This window comes from Diabrotica virgifera, chromosome 5, assembly GCF_917563875.1.
Source record: "Diabrotica virgifera virgifera chromosome 5, PGI_DIABVI_V3a".
Lineage (NCBI taxonomy): Eukaryota > Metazoa > Arthropoda > Insecta > Coleoptera > Chrysomelidae > Diabrotica > Diabrotica virgifera.
This window is the reverse complement of record NC_065447.1, coordinates 243,247,164-243,260,354: the sequence shown is the minus strand read 5'-3', so window position 1 is coordinate 243,260,354 and position 13,191 is coordinate 243,247,164. Positions and strand designations below refer to the sequence as shown.

General features: G+C 33.3%; 2 protein-coding genes across 3 annotated transcripts in view; both read left to right on the top strand.

Moving 5' to 3' along the window:
* The window catches only part of LOC114325112 (high affinity copper uptake protein 1), a 193,902-nt gene that overhangs the window by 19,652 nt on the left and 161,059 nt on the right, over positions 1–13,191 (top strand). The window lies entirely within an intron of this gene.
* LOC126885600 (uncharacterized) lies at positions 10,928–11,821 on the top strand (the record flags this gene model as incomplete). The annotated part of the gene is made up of 1 exon (XM_050652201.1): positions 10,928–11,821. A coding segment is annotated over one exon (894 nt), but the record flags the coding sequence as incomplete, so codon positions are not given.

The following is a 13,191-nucleotide window of genomic DNA, read 5'->3' as shown; positions in this document are numbered from 1 at the left end:
CTGATTATGGTAATCAGCTAGTTTGATATCAATAATATAATGTTAACAATATTATTATTATTAATCAAATTATAAAAATATATCAAAATCAAAATAACAACTGAGGCCTGAAATGACATTGACAATTGACATCATATTGACATTTGAATTTTGAATTCTACGAACTGCGCATGCGCATAAGTCAGAAACCAGTCGTGGCGGCAAAAATTTAAATTTGGGGTATTTGAGCTTCAATTTGGGGGAATTTCAGTTTAAAAGTGGGGGATTTAGAAAATCGCATCTGGCAACTCTGTACTCTAACCATAGTAGTTACTTACATAATATCATCGTTACCTGTACGTTCCTTTCTACTCTGGGCTAATTAGCAAAATACAAGGAAAAGTTATTTACCAGCAATTTTATTGCTGGAATCGAATCTTATGATTCTATATATTAATAATATAGGTATGCAAAGTCCGCAGATAGTGTGCTACTTTTTTTATAAACAAAATCGTGTTTTTTTTTCAATTATTGCTCTATAATTCCAAAGATTTTAACTTTACAGCAAAAGCACCCAAATAAAAACTTACGGTATTTAAATTCTGCATAGAGACATGTTTTTCCCGATTTGCTTCGACGAAAATTTTCCTCGGAAAATGCCGGTTTTTCCAACAAAATCTTTAATTTTCAACTAAAATTTTAGGTGTGTAGTTATTTATCAATAATTAACTTGGTAACATGAAAGCCCTTTTGGTATAGATCAGGGGTCACCAATTATATTCCCTGAGGGTCCGTTTCGAAGACCTATGTCACTTTCGGGGTCCGGACTTAATGCTACCTGTGTCCGGTTGTGCTGATCCGGTTTCTTTGCGGTTTCTTGTTAAAAAATATCATCCCATCATAATAACAAATCAAAAGGGTGCCGGGCGAAATTTTTAGGCAGAAATTGTTTATTAACATTATTTTTTAACAAATTCAAAATATCACGATTTTTGCCCCCGAAAATACCTATGTTTTTAGCATCTTTGGGCCATCTTAAACAAAAGAGATATTTTCTCAAAAGTAAATAGATTTTGAGTTTAAGCGATTTACTTAAAATCTGTAAAATGCGAAAATAAGCATTTTCGAAGCTTGAAAACTCATGTGTAAATTATTATTTTTGAGGCTGTCAAGTGCCTAAATTGAAGCTTAAACATTCAATTTCAAGATTATGCTGAGTAATCGGGGTGTATTTCAATTTAGACCGTTGTTTAATTGTTAATAATGCGCGTTCTCGACCGCGGTGGCGCGTCGCACTATGTGGTGCGTATCGCACTACATGATTGGCGTATTTAATTAGCACATTGGCAATAATTAATTGAATAAATAAATAAATTATTAAAAAAAACTATGTTAATAATATATCATAAAATTTTAATAAATGTCAAATATTTGTTGGGAATTTTTCGCATAAGTACATATGTATACATGCGACAGAGACGCATCATAAAGTGCGACGCCCGACAATTAACAATTAAAAAACAACAGTCTGTATTGAAATAAGCCGTGAATCTTGAAATTTAATGTATAAGTTTAACTTTAAGGCACTTGTCAACCGGAGCACTAATAATTTACACATGCGTTTTCAAGCCTCGAAAATGCGTACCTATGCGATTTTCGCATTTTTCACATTTTAAATAGCTTATAACTCGAAAACTATCAACTTTTTATAAAAATGACAAGAGGCCTTTTTTGTTTAAAATCACCCAAATAATCAATAAATACATTTTCGGGGCAAAAAGATGATTTTTAAATTTATTTAAAAAAGTTGTTTCCTGTGTAAAAAAATGTACAACCTTCCTCAAGTCTGGAATGAGTTTAGTTCAACAGTGCAACTGATTTTCATTAGGGAGTTGAGATTTATCTGTTAGCTGAGATCGGCACCGATTTTTAATAAAGTTTATTCTTGAAAAAGCGGCTTCGCTCATATAAGTTGCCAAACATAGTACACAATTTCATGGCCAAACATTTTCAAAATTGAAAAACACTATATTCTGAATTTAATCACGGTCCGCAAAAAACTAGCATACGATCCGGATGCGGACCGCGGACCGCGGTCCGCTAATTGGTGACCCCTGGTATAGGTTATGTTTCCAGAAGCCAATGGAAATTGAATGAACAGTTTAGCAACAATTAAATGGTTAATTAACAATTTACGGTCGCTATAATAACCATACTAATTATGATGCATACAAGAATAACTATGATTTTTGTATAAAATGACACTGCGCCTGTCTAATCTACTTTACAGAATTGAAATTGGACTATGTATGTAATTCTAAGGTATATTTCCATCCATTATTGAATTTTGTGGCTCTGGTACAATAATCCCATTCTCTAGGGTTGGGAACACTGGCCAAAAAAAAAAACACCAAAATTTAGAGAAGTAGTATACATGCTAATACTCTTGTATCCAGAGAAAGAATACTTGAGATAATGGAAAATGATCATATATACTATTGTGTTTTCAATTTATCAATCAAAGGCAAAATGAAAATTAAATTAAAATTTTTTTAAATAACGAGGGCACATAAATTTAATACACCCTGTATATTGAGCTGTAAATATTTATTAGAATTTAGTTTGGATGTCAGTGGATTTCTTTTTTTAATGAGCTTTCCGATGAACCATTAAAGACTTTTGTGAATAATTAAAGTGAAAAGGACGATGTATTTAGATTTAAAATGGAAATAGATTGTTTATTACGAGAACTATAGAATCCACAGGTAGATGTAATTATCACTTTCTAAAAAAGGCGGTTTAAAAGAAAGTTTGGAATTTTAATATTTGTTTCAACCCGAGTAAATATTGTAGGGTTCTCCGAAAGTAATTAGGATGGTCGGAATAATTTTGAAAATGACTGTTTGCTTGTCGAATGGAAAAGATTGTTTCTGATTCTTGGCAAGTTGGAAGGGGAAAAGTGGTTTGAATGATTGAGAGAGTTTGAAAAAGAAGTCATTATGTTTTTGGCATCGCTGAAGAGCAGTTCGACGTTTTCGTGGATATATAGTTAGCAAGTACCAGTGGCTGTTTGATAGTGGAGAATAGTGTTGAAAAGTGGAACGAGAGACAGATCAAATTGAGACGAAATACCTCTTTGATTCTGTATTATTGTGAGAAGGAGAGCAGATAATTTTTGGAGTTTTGTTTGAATCGAGTACGTGTCAAAAGAGGCCCGGCTTGTTGGAGAATTGGTGCTGGTATGCTGATAGTTTTGAAGCTGGAGAACGGAGAGGGCTTTGATGAGTAGCCTTTGACATAGTCAACGAGGGAGAGCTGTTTTTGGGTCACGAGAAGACATCAGAGTGATTGAAGCAAAAGGTCAGTCAACTTATGTCAAAGATATTTTTATGTTCGGAAACTAAAATTTTGAGTAAAAAGCATATGAATTAAAATTCCAATATTTCTAAAAGTAAATAGGAAGTATAGCTAATCTTGCGAATACATAAATTTGTTTTGTTTAGTTTGTTTTACCAAAGTCATCGGGAACAAACCGATAAATTGTTTTTTTTTAACTATAATAAATTTAAGTGGTAAAAATTTCATTCGGACATCTGTGTCCACAGGTTTTTAGATTCGATAGATTTTAGAGTATTGATTTTGATAAATAAAAGACAATTCTGTATTTTTATTTTAATATTTTGCTTTATTTCTTTTCCCTATTTTATCCCGATTAGGATCAACTAAGAGATACTGAACCCACGAGAGAAGATAAGTATAACGTGAGATAATTTGGATTTTTTTTAATAGTATAAAAAGGCACCCTGAGATTTTTTATTCATTTTTTATGTATGATTTGCGACAATTAAATAATTAATCAAATAAATAATAATTAATATAAAATTAATAACAAGCAGATCATAACAATACATATATGGTTTTTTAGTTTCTGGTTTTTTAGTAAACTCGCCTCCTAGTATTCAAAATACGGCCTACAATATTATCGATACTTTCGATTATTTACGTTACAAAGTATGATTTCTATTCCGACTTTGTGATAAATTGTGACCTTCGGTGTCGGTTTATTAAAGTTTATAGAAAATATATAAATATTGTTTGGTATCGTGCAAAAATTTGAATATACCGTGTGAACACATCGCAAATGAAAAATAAAATATTATAAAAACGCCTACGCCTATGATGTTTTCCTTTGGTTGTCTTCTTCTACTGGAATCTGGTAGTCCACTTAGGAATTCTTCTTGTTCTTCTTATTTAAGTTCTATCGAAGGTTCGAAATCATGGCAATGAGGACCCCGTTGACTGCCGCTCTGAATAGCTCTGCACTACTGCATTCGAACCATTCCCGTAAGTTCTTAAGCCAGGATGTTCTTCGTCTTTCCACGTTTCGTTTTCCTCAGTTTTTGCCTTGCATACTAAGTTGTAATAATGGGTATTTTTGCCCTCTCATCACATGTCCTCGTGTACTCAAGTTTTCGTCTTTTGATAGTTAGTATAGTATTATTTCCGGTTGATTTCCTATCCTTCTAGTTACTTCCACGTTCGACATTCTTTGAATCCATGATATTTGTAGGATTCTTCTATAACACCAAAATTCAAAGGCGGCCAACTTATTCAAATGGACTTGTTTCAATGTCCACGCTTCCAAGCCATAAAGAAGAGTAGAGAACACGTAACATCGAAGCATCCTTAGGAGTAGTTCTAACCTTATATCTCGACAACAAAGAAACTTTTTAAGTTTAATGAATGATGCACGTGCTATTTCAATATGTGTCTTAATTTTTTTGGTTTGGTCTACATTTGATGTTATCCATGTTCCTAAGTATTTGTAGTTATCCACACTCTCAATTACAGTATCTTCAATAGTTAATTGGATGTTTGCGTGTGTTGATTTAGTTATGATCATGTATTTCATCATCATCATCAACCCGTACTCGTCCACTGTTGGACATAGGTCTCCCTCAGCTCTTTCTATCTTTCTCTGTTTTATGCGGCTTGCATCCAGTTGCCGACAATACGCTTCAGAGTGTCCTGCCCAATTCCACTTGTTGTTTATCTTCTACGACGTATTTCTTCGTTTGGGATTCGATCCCTCAGGGAGACACCCAACATCTGGCGTTCCATATCCCTCTGAGTTATGCGAATCTTGTTCACTACCTTTTTTGTGAGTGTTAATGTCCATACGTGAGTACAGGCAATACATACTGGTCAAAGATTTTCCATGCATGATCATGCATTTAGTTTTCTTTAAATTCATCTTATATTCCACTTAGGAATTAATCTTAAATAAATAACTGTGAATAATTCGATTACATACTTAAGGATGAATTGGACCAATAGTAACGACGTCACCTTCTGTACTATACCCTGATAAGAACGGTTCAATTGTTTTTATCGTGATAGTCTGTATCGTTAGACAATAACAATAAACGATCTTGAGATTGTTTAGTAATAAGTAGATTTTTTGTAGACTCATATTGTTGGCAGAATTTGTTATTTATAGGCAACGTACATAGAACAGGTTATTTACATTTATCGTATCGAATCCTTTATTATTGATATTAAATAAATGAAACACTTAACAATTTGAGTCAAAAAGTTACAAAATTAAAAATGGGCGGATATGAAAGATAACAATAATTAGGGAAACGCTTGGGTTGGTCCGGAACAATATTCCCATAAGATCTTTTTTTGTATATGTTACAGTTCAAGTTGATTATCCAGTTGGAGTTGACTTTTCCTAGTTCGAGTCCACTCAAACGGCTGGTTTCAGTAAAAGTTGATTATAAATATAAAATGAAGAATTTTACTCAACATTTACTAGTAAAAGTAGACTCCAACTAGTTAAAGTATACTCTTCCCAATGCCATTTAGTAAAAGTTGATTCACACTAACAACCGATTCTAGAAATTAAATGTTACTGTATATTATGTTCAAATCGTGATATTTATAGTCCAGGAAGTATCGTCGCCCCCGTCAGGTAAATTATTCCAGTTCGATTTTTTTGCACAAACTTACTCAAAAAGAGGTCCTTATAACGAATCCACTGGGTGTCAGGTGGTACCGTAATCGAAAAATTGTTTAAACATTTTTTTTAAACAAATTCACAAAAAAAATTCACTTCGGACATTTTTTTTTACATCATTAATTTAGGTCATTCGGAGCAAAAGAGGTCTTTTGTGATTTTTCTGTAAAATTTATTGTTCTCGAGTTATACGCGATTTAAAATTTGAAAAATGCGAAAATGACCATTTTCAAGGCTTAATAACTCAGTTAAAAATTATTATTAAATTGTTACTAAATTGATCATTCAATTTTCATCGGCTTCTGTGTATGTGTTCACAAAGAGGGGATGGCATTAGTCATCGGCTTCTGGAATTATAATCTATATGAAAAGAGCTTTTATATTACCAAGTTATATAATTATTGATAAACAGTTACTTATCTAAAATTTTAGTTGAAAATTAAAGATTTTGTTGAAAAACCCGCATTTTCCGGGGACAATTTTCGTCGAAGTAAATCGGGAAAAACACGTCTCTATGCAGAATTTAATTACGGTGAATTTTTATTTGGATGTTTTTGGTGTAAAGTTAAAATCTTTGGAGTTATAGAGCAAAAATTGAAAGAAAAAAACACTATTTTCGGGCGCCATTTTGTTTATAAAAAAGTAGCACACTATCTGCGGACTTTGCATACCTATATTAGTAATATATATGTTACAGTTCAAGTTGATTATCCAGTTGGAGTTGACTCCAACTAGTTGGAGTCAACTCTAACGGCTGGTTTCAGTAAAAGTTGATTATAAATATAAAATGAAGATTTATATTCAACATTTACTAGTAAAAGTAGACTCCAACTAGGAAAAGTATACTCTTCCCAATGCCAGTTAGTAAAAGTTGATTCTGATTCACACAAACAGCCGATTCTAGAAATTAAATATTACTGAATATGTTCAAATTAGTCTAGGATGTATCGTAGCCCCCGTTAGGTAAATTACTTGGATTCGAATTTTTTGCACAAACTTACTCAAAAAGAGGTCCTTATAACAAATCTACTGGGTGCCAGGCAGTACCTTGATCGATAAATTGTTTAAACAATTTTTTTTAGACAAATTCACAAAAATAATTTTTTCACTTCGAACAATTTTTTTTAGATCATTTGGGTTATTCTGAGCAAAAATAGTTATTTTCCTAACAAGTGCAGAAAGTCATACTTTTCCGCAAGCAGTTGAGTACGGAAAAGAGACTTTCTGCAAGCGTTAGGAACAACATTTTTTTTAAGAGTCTTCAAAAAATGACCAAATCTTAATCAATTAATTTAATTAATATGAAAATACATACACAAATTAATTCTTTGACAAGGTTGTCAAAACCAAACTTTCAGCATAATTGGTTAGCATGACGACGATCTTGGTTTCCATGACGATGATTCAAAACCAATGTTATTGTCTACTGATTTGACTTTCGAATATTATGTCAAAATTATTTTATTTCATCGAATTCCCGCGTTAATTTTATTAAAACATGAACACAATAAGATATATTTGAAATAAATTAGTAAATAATATCTAAATATTAGTTTATTGTATGTATTATAATTACTTTAAGGCCATATTACCATATCTAAATTAACACGCGTACAGAAAAGTAAAACGCGTGCGGAAAAGTAACACGCGTGCGGAAAAGTAAAGCTTTCTAAACTAAAACGCGTTCGCGAAAGTAGACATTTTTGCACGCTCGTAGAAAAAAGGTTTTTTGTGATTTTTCTCTAAAATTGATTGTTGTCGAGTTATATGCGATTTAAAATTTGAAAAATGCGAAAATAGCCATTTTCAAGGCTTAATAACTCGGTTAAAATCCATTATTATAAAAGTTAGAAAGTGACCAAATCAAAGTTTATAGCCCCCTCTACAAGATCCAGCAGAAATGTTTGTCACTATTTTATTACTAGGCTTTATCTTTAATTATTAACAATGAGCGCTAAGTGCGTATTAGGCGGCCGTCAATGGTGATTGCTAAAGAGATGCACCATTCCAGCCGTCCAATGGTGAATCTCACTCGCACTCACATTGACGGCCGCCTCAATACACGGTTAGCGCTCATTGTTGATAATTAAAAATAATATCTTATTAATGAAATAATGACAAAAATTTCTTCAGGATCTTATAGAGGTAGCTTTAATCTTTGATTTTTTTTAGTTTCTGACTTTCATAATATATAATATCGTATGGCATTTTTGCCTTTCGGGCAGTTCCGGCGCCAATTACATCTTTAACACTGTTTCAAGTAACTAGTGTCGATGTACATAGACTAGCCCAGGGGGACCGACGGCTTAACGTGCTCTCCGAGGCACGGTGAGACGACTCGTGTCATTATTGGAAATGAAAATGGTTTGTCTTTAGCAGGGCTCGAACACACAGTAATAATCTTTAGCGCAATAATTATCTTTAACCGAGTTATTAAACCTTGAAAATGGTTATTTTGGCGTTTTTCAAATTTTAAGTCGCTAATAACTCGACAACAGTCAATTTTAGACAAAAAAAAAGACCCAAAGGATCTAAAAAAAAATTGTACGAAGTGAAAAAATTTATTTTTGCGAATTTGTTTAAAATCATTGTTTATCGCCAAACGTCACTAAAATCATTCATTATTGTACGCATTTGCCCTCATTTTCGGCAGTAAAGTAACACTTTGTTGTATTAAGAAGAATGTTACTTTACCTGCCGCGATAATTAATCAAATTAACCGAGATTGAATGTAAGTGGTCAATGGCAGCAATCGATTATTTATTTGAGTGAAATTAAAATTTATTTACTTTAATTATTAAAGATATTGTACAAAATTTATCTTATTATTAATAAAATGTATGTCAAAAAGTAAAATTCTGTAGTGTTTCGCAATTATATTCATACAAAATAAATCAAAACTTTACAGATTTAGTAATTAGGTAGGTATACAATATTGATAACTATTGATTAAACATCAAAACCGGCCATCATGCAAAAGTCATCTGTCATTACTGTCATTACTGTCATTCGAATTTTTTATTTCGTCTAAAATTGTTTTTTATGATTGACGATACAATTTTGTACGCACCACCTCAATACTCTTTATCGAACGCGTCTGTTCCTCTGCTCGTAATATCAGACTCGTTCGATAAAGAGTCACTTTACTGACTGACTTTACTGAAATTGGTTAAACAATTTTTCGACCGCGGTACCGCGTGACACCCTGTGTATTTGTTATAAGGATTGTTATACGGATGTATTTCTTTGAGTAAGTTTGTGCAAAAAATCGAATCAGAATAATTTACCTAACGGGGGCGACATTACAGACTATACTAATAAGTAGTTGAAACGGTCAAAACAAAGAAACGCACACTCATCAAAAATGCACTTGAGATTCTCGTATAATAAAGGCTCCCCCAAACCAACGCGAATTATTCGCAGCGGATTCGTGACGGAAAGTTCGCAGTCGAATTCCTGACGGAATTCGTAAAGAACTTCATATTGAAGCGAATATATTCGCGTCATACTCGTATGTGTCTAGTATTGAGAAGAGTTGGTGACAACGAAAAACAAAGAATACTACTCAGTGATCTCAATTCTTCACAAAAATGTATACATCATCAGATGAAGAAGAAGCTCTTGTAATGTTAGCAATGGAGGACGACAATTCAAGGTAAAATTATTATCTATAGTTATCCTAAAACAACAATATGGACTATATTATGAATTTAATCTTAGGAAAAGAAGAAAATGGGTTCATGATATCAATCTAGAAAGACTGAAATGTGGGGAATATCACACGCTGATGCCTCAATTACGAAAAGACGATAAAAGATGCTACATTTATTTTAGAATGACAATAGATTGTTTCGATGAACTGTTGCACCTTGTAGAAAATGATATTAGAAAATCAGACACGAATTACCGAGAAGCTATGTCTCCCGAAGAACGGTTGGCCATAACATTAAGGTAAGAAAATGAAAAAAAAACTGCAGGCATTATTTATATCATTAATTTACTACAGTAAAAGAGAATAAGGATCAAAATAACTCTAAAATATACTTTATGTATTGTAAGGGTCAAAGGAATTGACATAGTTGGAAACTGATGGATTATGAGAAGCTGCTTGGTTGCAACTCTGCGCCAAGTTGTGTAGTGTAATATAATTATTTTCACAATTCACTTCATAGAACCCAGAAGTATTCGATTGTTTAGGTAGTGCAGTGTCATTTGGTGAAGGTAGGGATACAACCGAAATACTTCCGACGGAAGAGGGGTTTTGATAGGTGTCTGTACTTTCAGCTCTAGATTGATGGCTATTCAAAGAACTTTCCTCCAATTGAAGCAACTCCTGCTCCATGATAACTTGCGCAATCTTCATTTTTGTTTCAATTTGCCTTCTAGGAGAGAAAGATTTTACCGTAGAAGCATGAGCCAAAAACAGTTGATCGGTAGCATCATGCACTACTCTCTTTTTGCTCTCAAAATAACTGATCATATCTTTCACAGATGTGGATGGCTCAGAATTGCGTTTTCTGTTTGTTCTGCCTGTAGAAGGAGTTTCATTTGAAAGAGTAACCCTAGGAGCTTCATTTCGAGTAGGTTTCGATGAGGAGGGTTGAATCTTATTCTGGGAATCATCTGTCTGAGTTGTTAGTAGATTTTTACTACACGTTGGTTTCTGTACTGCGGAATTTTCATCCGTTAATATATTTTCGGGTGATTCTATATTTGGGAATGCTTCAGATTCTTGTGTATCAACATCTGTGACATTGGATGCAGTCTTAGCAAAATTTAGGAACGGTTTGAACGATTCCATATGATCTGCCCATATCCATTTTTTTTTATCGCTTGCCGCTTGTCCAGTTCTAGTTTTATTAGTTCTTATGTACTTAGCGTACGTATCGCGCAGATTCCTCCATTTTTTTTAATCTCATCCCCTGAAACAAAATACTCTTTTTTAGGTATCTGGCTACCGGAGATACATTTTATACAATAGGCCATAGTTTTAGAGTCGGGTTTTCGACTGTAAGTGCCATAGTTGTAGAAGTTTGTGAAGCTTTATGTAGAAATTTGCAACATATTTACTTGCCCGAACCAACTACAGAAATATGGAAAAAATCTGAAGAAGGTTTTAGAAATACCTGGCGATTCCCAAATTGTATTGGTAGCATCGATGGCAAGCATGTTACTATCAAGTGTCCAGACAAAACAGGATCTAATTATTGGTGTTATTTGAATAAGTTTTCTACAGTATTAATGGCTATTGTTGGCCCAGATTATAGATTCATTTCAGTTGATATTGGCGGTTTTGGTAAAAACAGCGACGGTGGAATATTCGAAGCTTCCAACATGGGAAGAAGATTTGAAACAAATCAGATGGGTGTACCTGAGCCGAAAAATCTCCCAGGCCAGAATGAACTTTCCCCCCATGTCTTAATTGGAGACGAAGCCTTTGCACTAAAACCATACTTGTTGAGGCCCTTTCCATACAGTCAAAGCAGAACAGATATTTTCAAGGAAAATTATAATGTGAGGCTCTGTAAAGCGAGAAGAGTAGTAGAAAACGCTTTCGGAATATTGGCACAAAGATGGCGTATATTCTACAGACCAATGGAAACAAAAATTGATACTAGTATTCTCATTGTGAAAACTGCATGTATTTTGCATAATTTTCTAAGGACAAAAAAATGTGATGATAGATTCATAGAACTTTTAGATCTACCAGAGCCTGAACTTGGAGCATTTCAAAATTTGGACAATGACCCAAGGAGAGCTGCAAGACTGGCATTTTCTGTTCGAGAAAAATTTACCACGTATTTTAATTCAGGACTATGAATAAATTGTTCACGATGAAAATAATGGACTCTTCTTGCAGTAAATATAGTATTGTTTAGGCCTCTGCTTTTCTTTAGTCTTAGATGTAGAAAAATAAACCAATACAAATCGTAAAACTACTCACCATTTTCGCCTATTTCTTCTCCTATTCTAGTCCAAATCTTGTCCTTTTTCCTTACATTTTTATAATCTTCATGAGAAAGGTCATAGAGAATAGGATACTTTCGAACCAACTCAATAATTCTCTCCATTTTCAATTTTTTCACATGCGAAACCACTGCGAAACTGATAAAAACGCTGTCGAGTGCGAACTAAGATTCCGGACGAATAAATACGTAGACAAAACGCATGCCCGAACGACGAAAATCGTACTTGTCTGAACTTGTATACTTACCACAGTGGAAACAATTCAATGCGAATCGTATGCGGTACGGAATTCCGCAGGTAATGCGAATTTTCCGCGTTGGTTTGGGGGAGCCTTTATCAACATTTACTGAATCGATCCAGGAAGAGTCAACTCCAACTAGTAAAAGTTGATTTAAATTTTTAAAATCAACTTTTACTGCTCGTTTCAGTTGGAGTTGACTCCAACTAGGTGGAGTCAACTCTAACTGAGAATCAACTTGAACTGTAACATATACAATCATAAGATTCGATTCCAGCAATAAAATTGATGGTAAATAACTTTTCCCAAAAATGGCCTATTCTCTGATAATCTGCCCAGACTAAAACTACTTTAGTATGCAAATAACTCATTTAATTAAACAAACTTGTTCCGTGAGTCTATTTTTAATTTGATGTGTAGGTAGGGGCTTTTCTTTATAGCCCAGTAAATGACCGTTTTGGAGTGTAATTTTCAGTAGTAATTACAGGAGATTTCAAAAATTATCGATTTGTATCCCGAGTGACACTTTGCCAGGTTTAATTTAAATTATGTCAAAGTGTCACGAGGCCAAAACAAATCGATAATTTTTAAGAGCTCGAGAGTAATTCGGTAAGATTATTTCATGAATAAAACTATCTTTTTAAATCATTTTAACTAATATTATATTGATATATTAGCCTGAATATTTATTAAACCTGTTTCTTGGTGTTGTCTGTGACAAGTTGTAAAACATTCATTGTCATTAATGTTACTGAATGTATTTTTGCGTAGCAACGAAGGGCATCTGACGGGAAATATTATCAAAAATTATCTATTTTTCTGTTTCTTTTCTTTTTTTTTAATGTAATTATGTTTATTTACAATCTACATCATTAAAAGAGTATTAAGTAAATGTGTTCCATGTTTTTGGGCATGAAGAAGAGACTTACAATGATGTCTCATCTTATTCTATTTATGTTTAAGTTTTAAAATAGGTCCTGAGGCC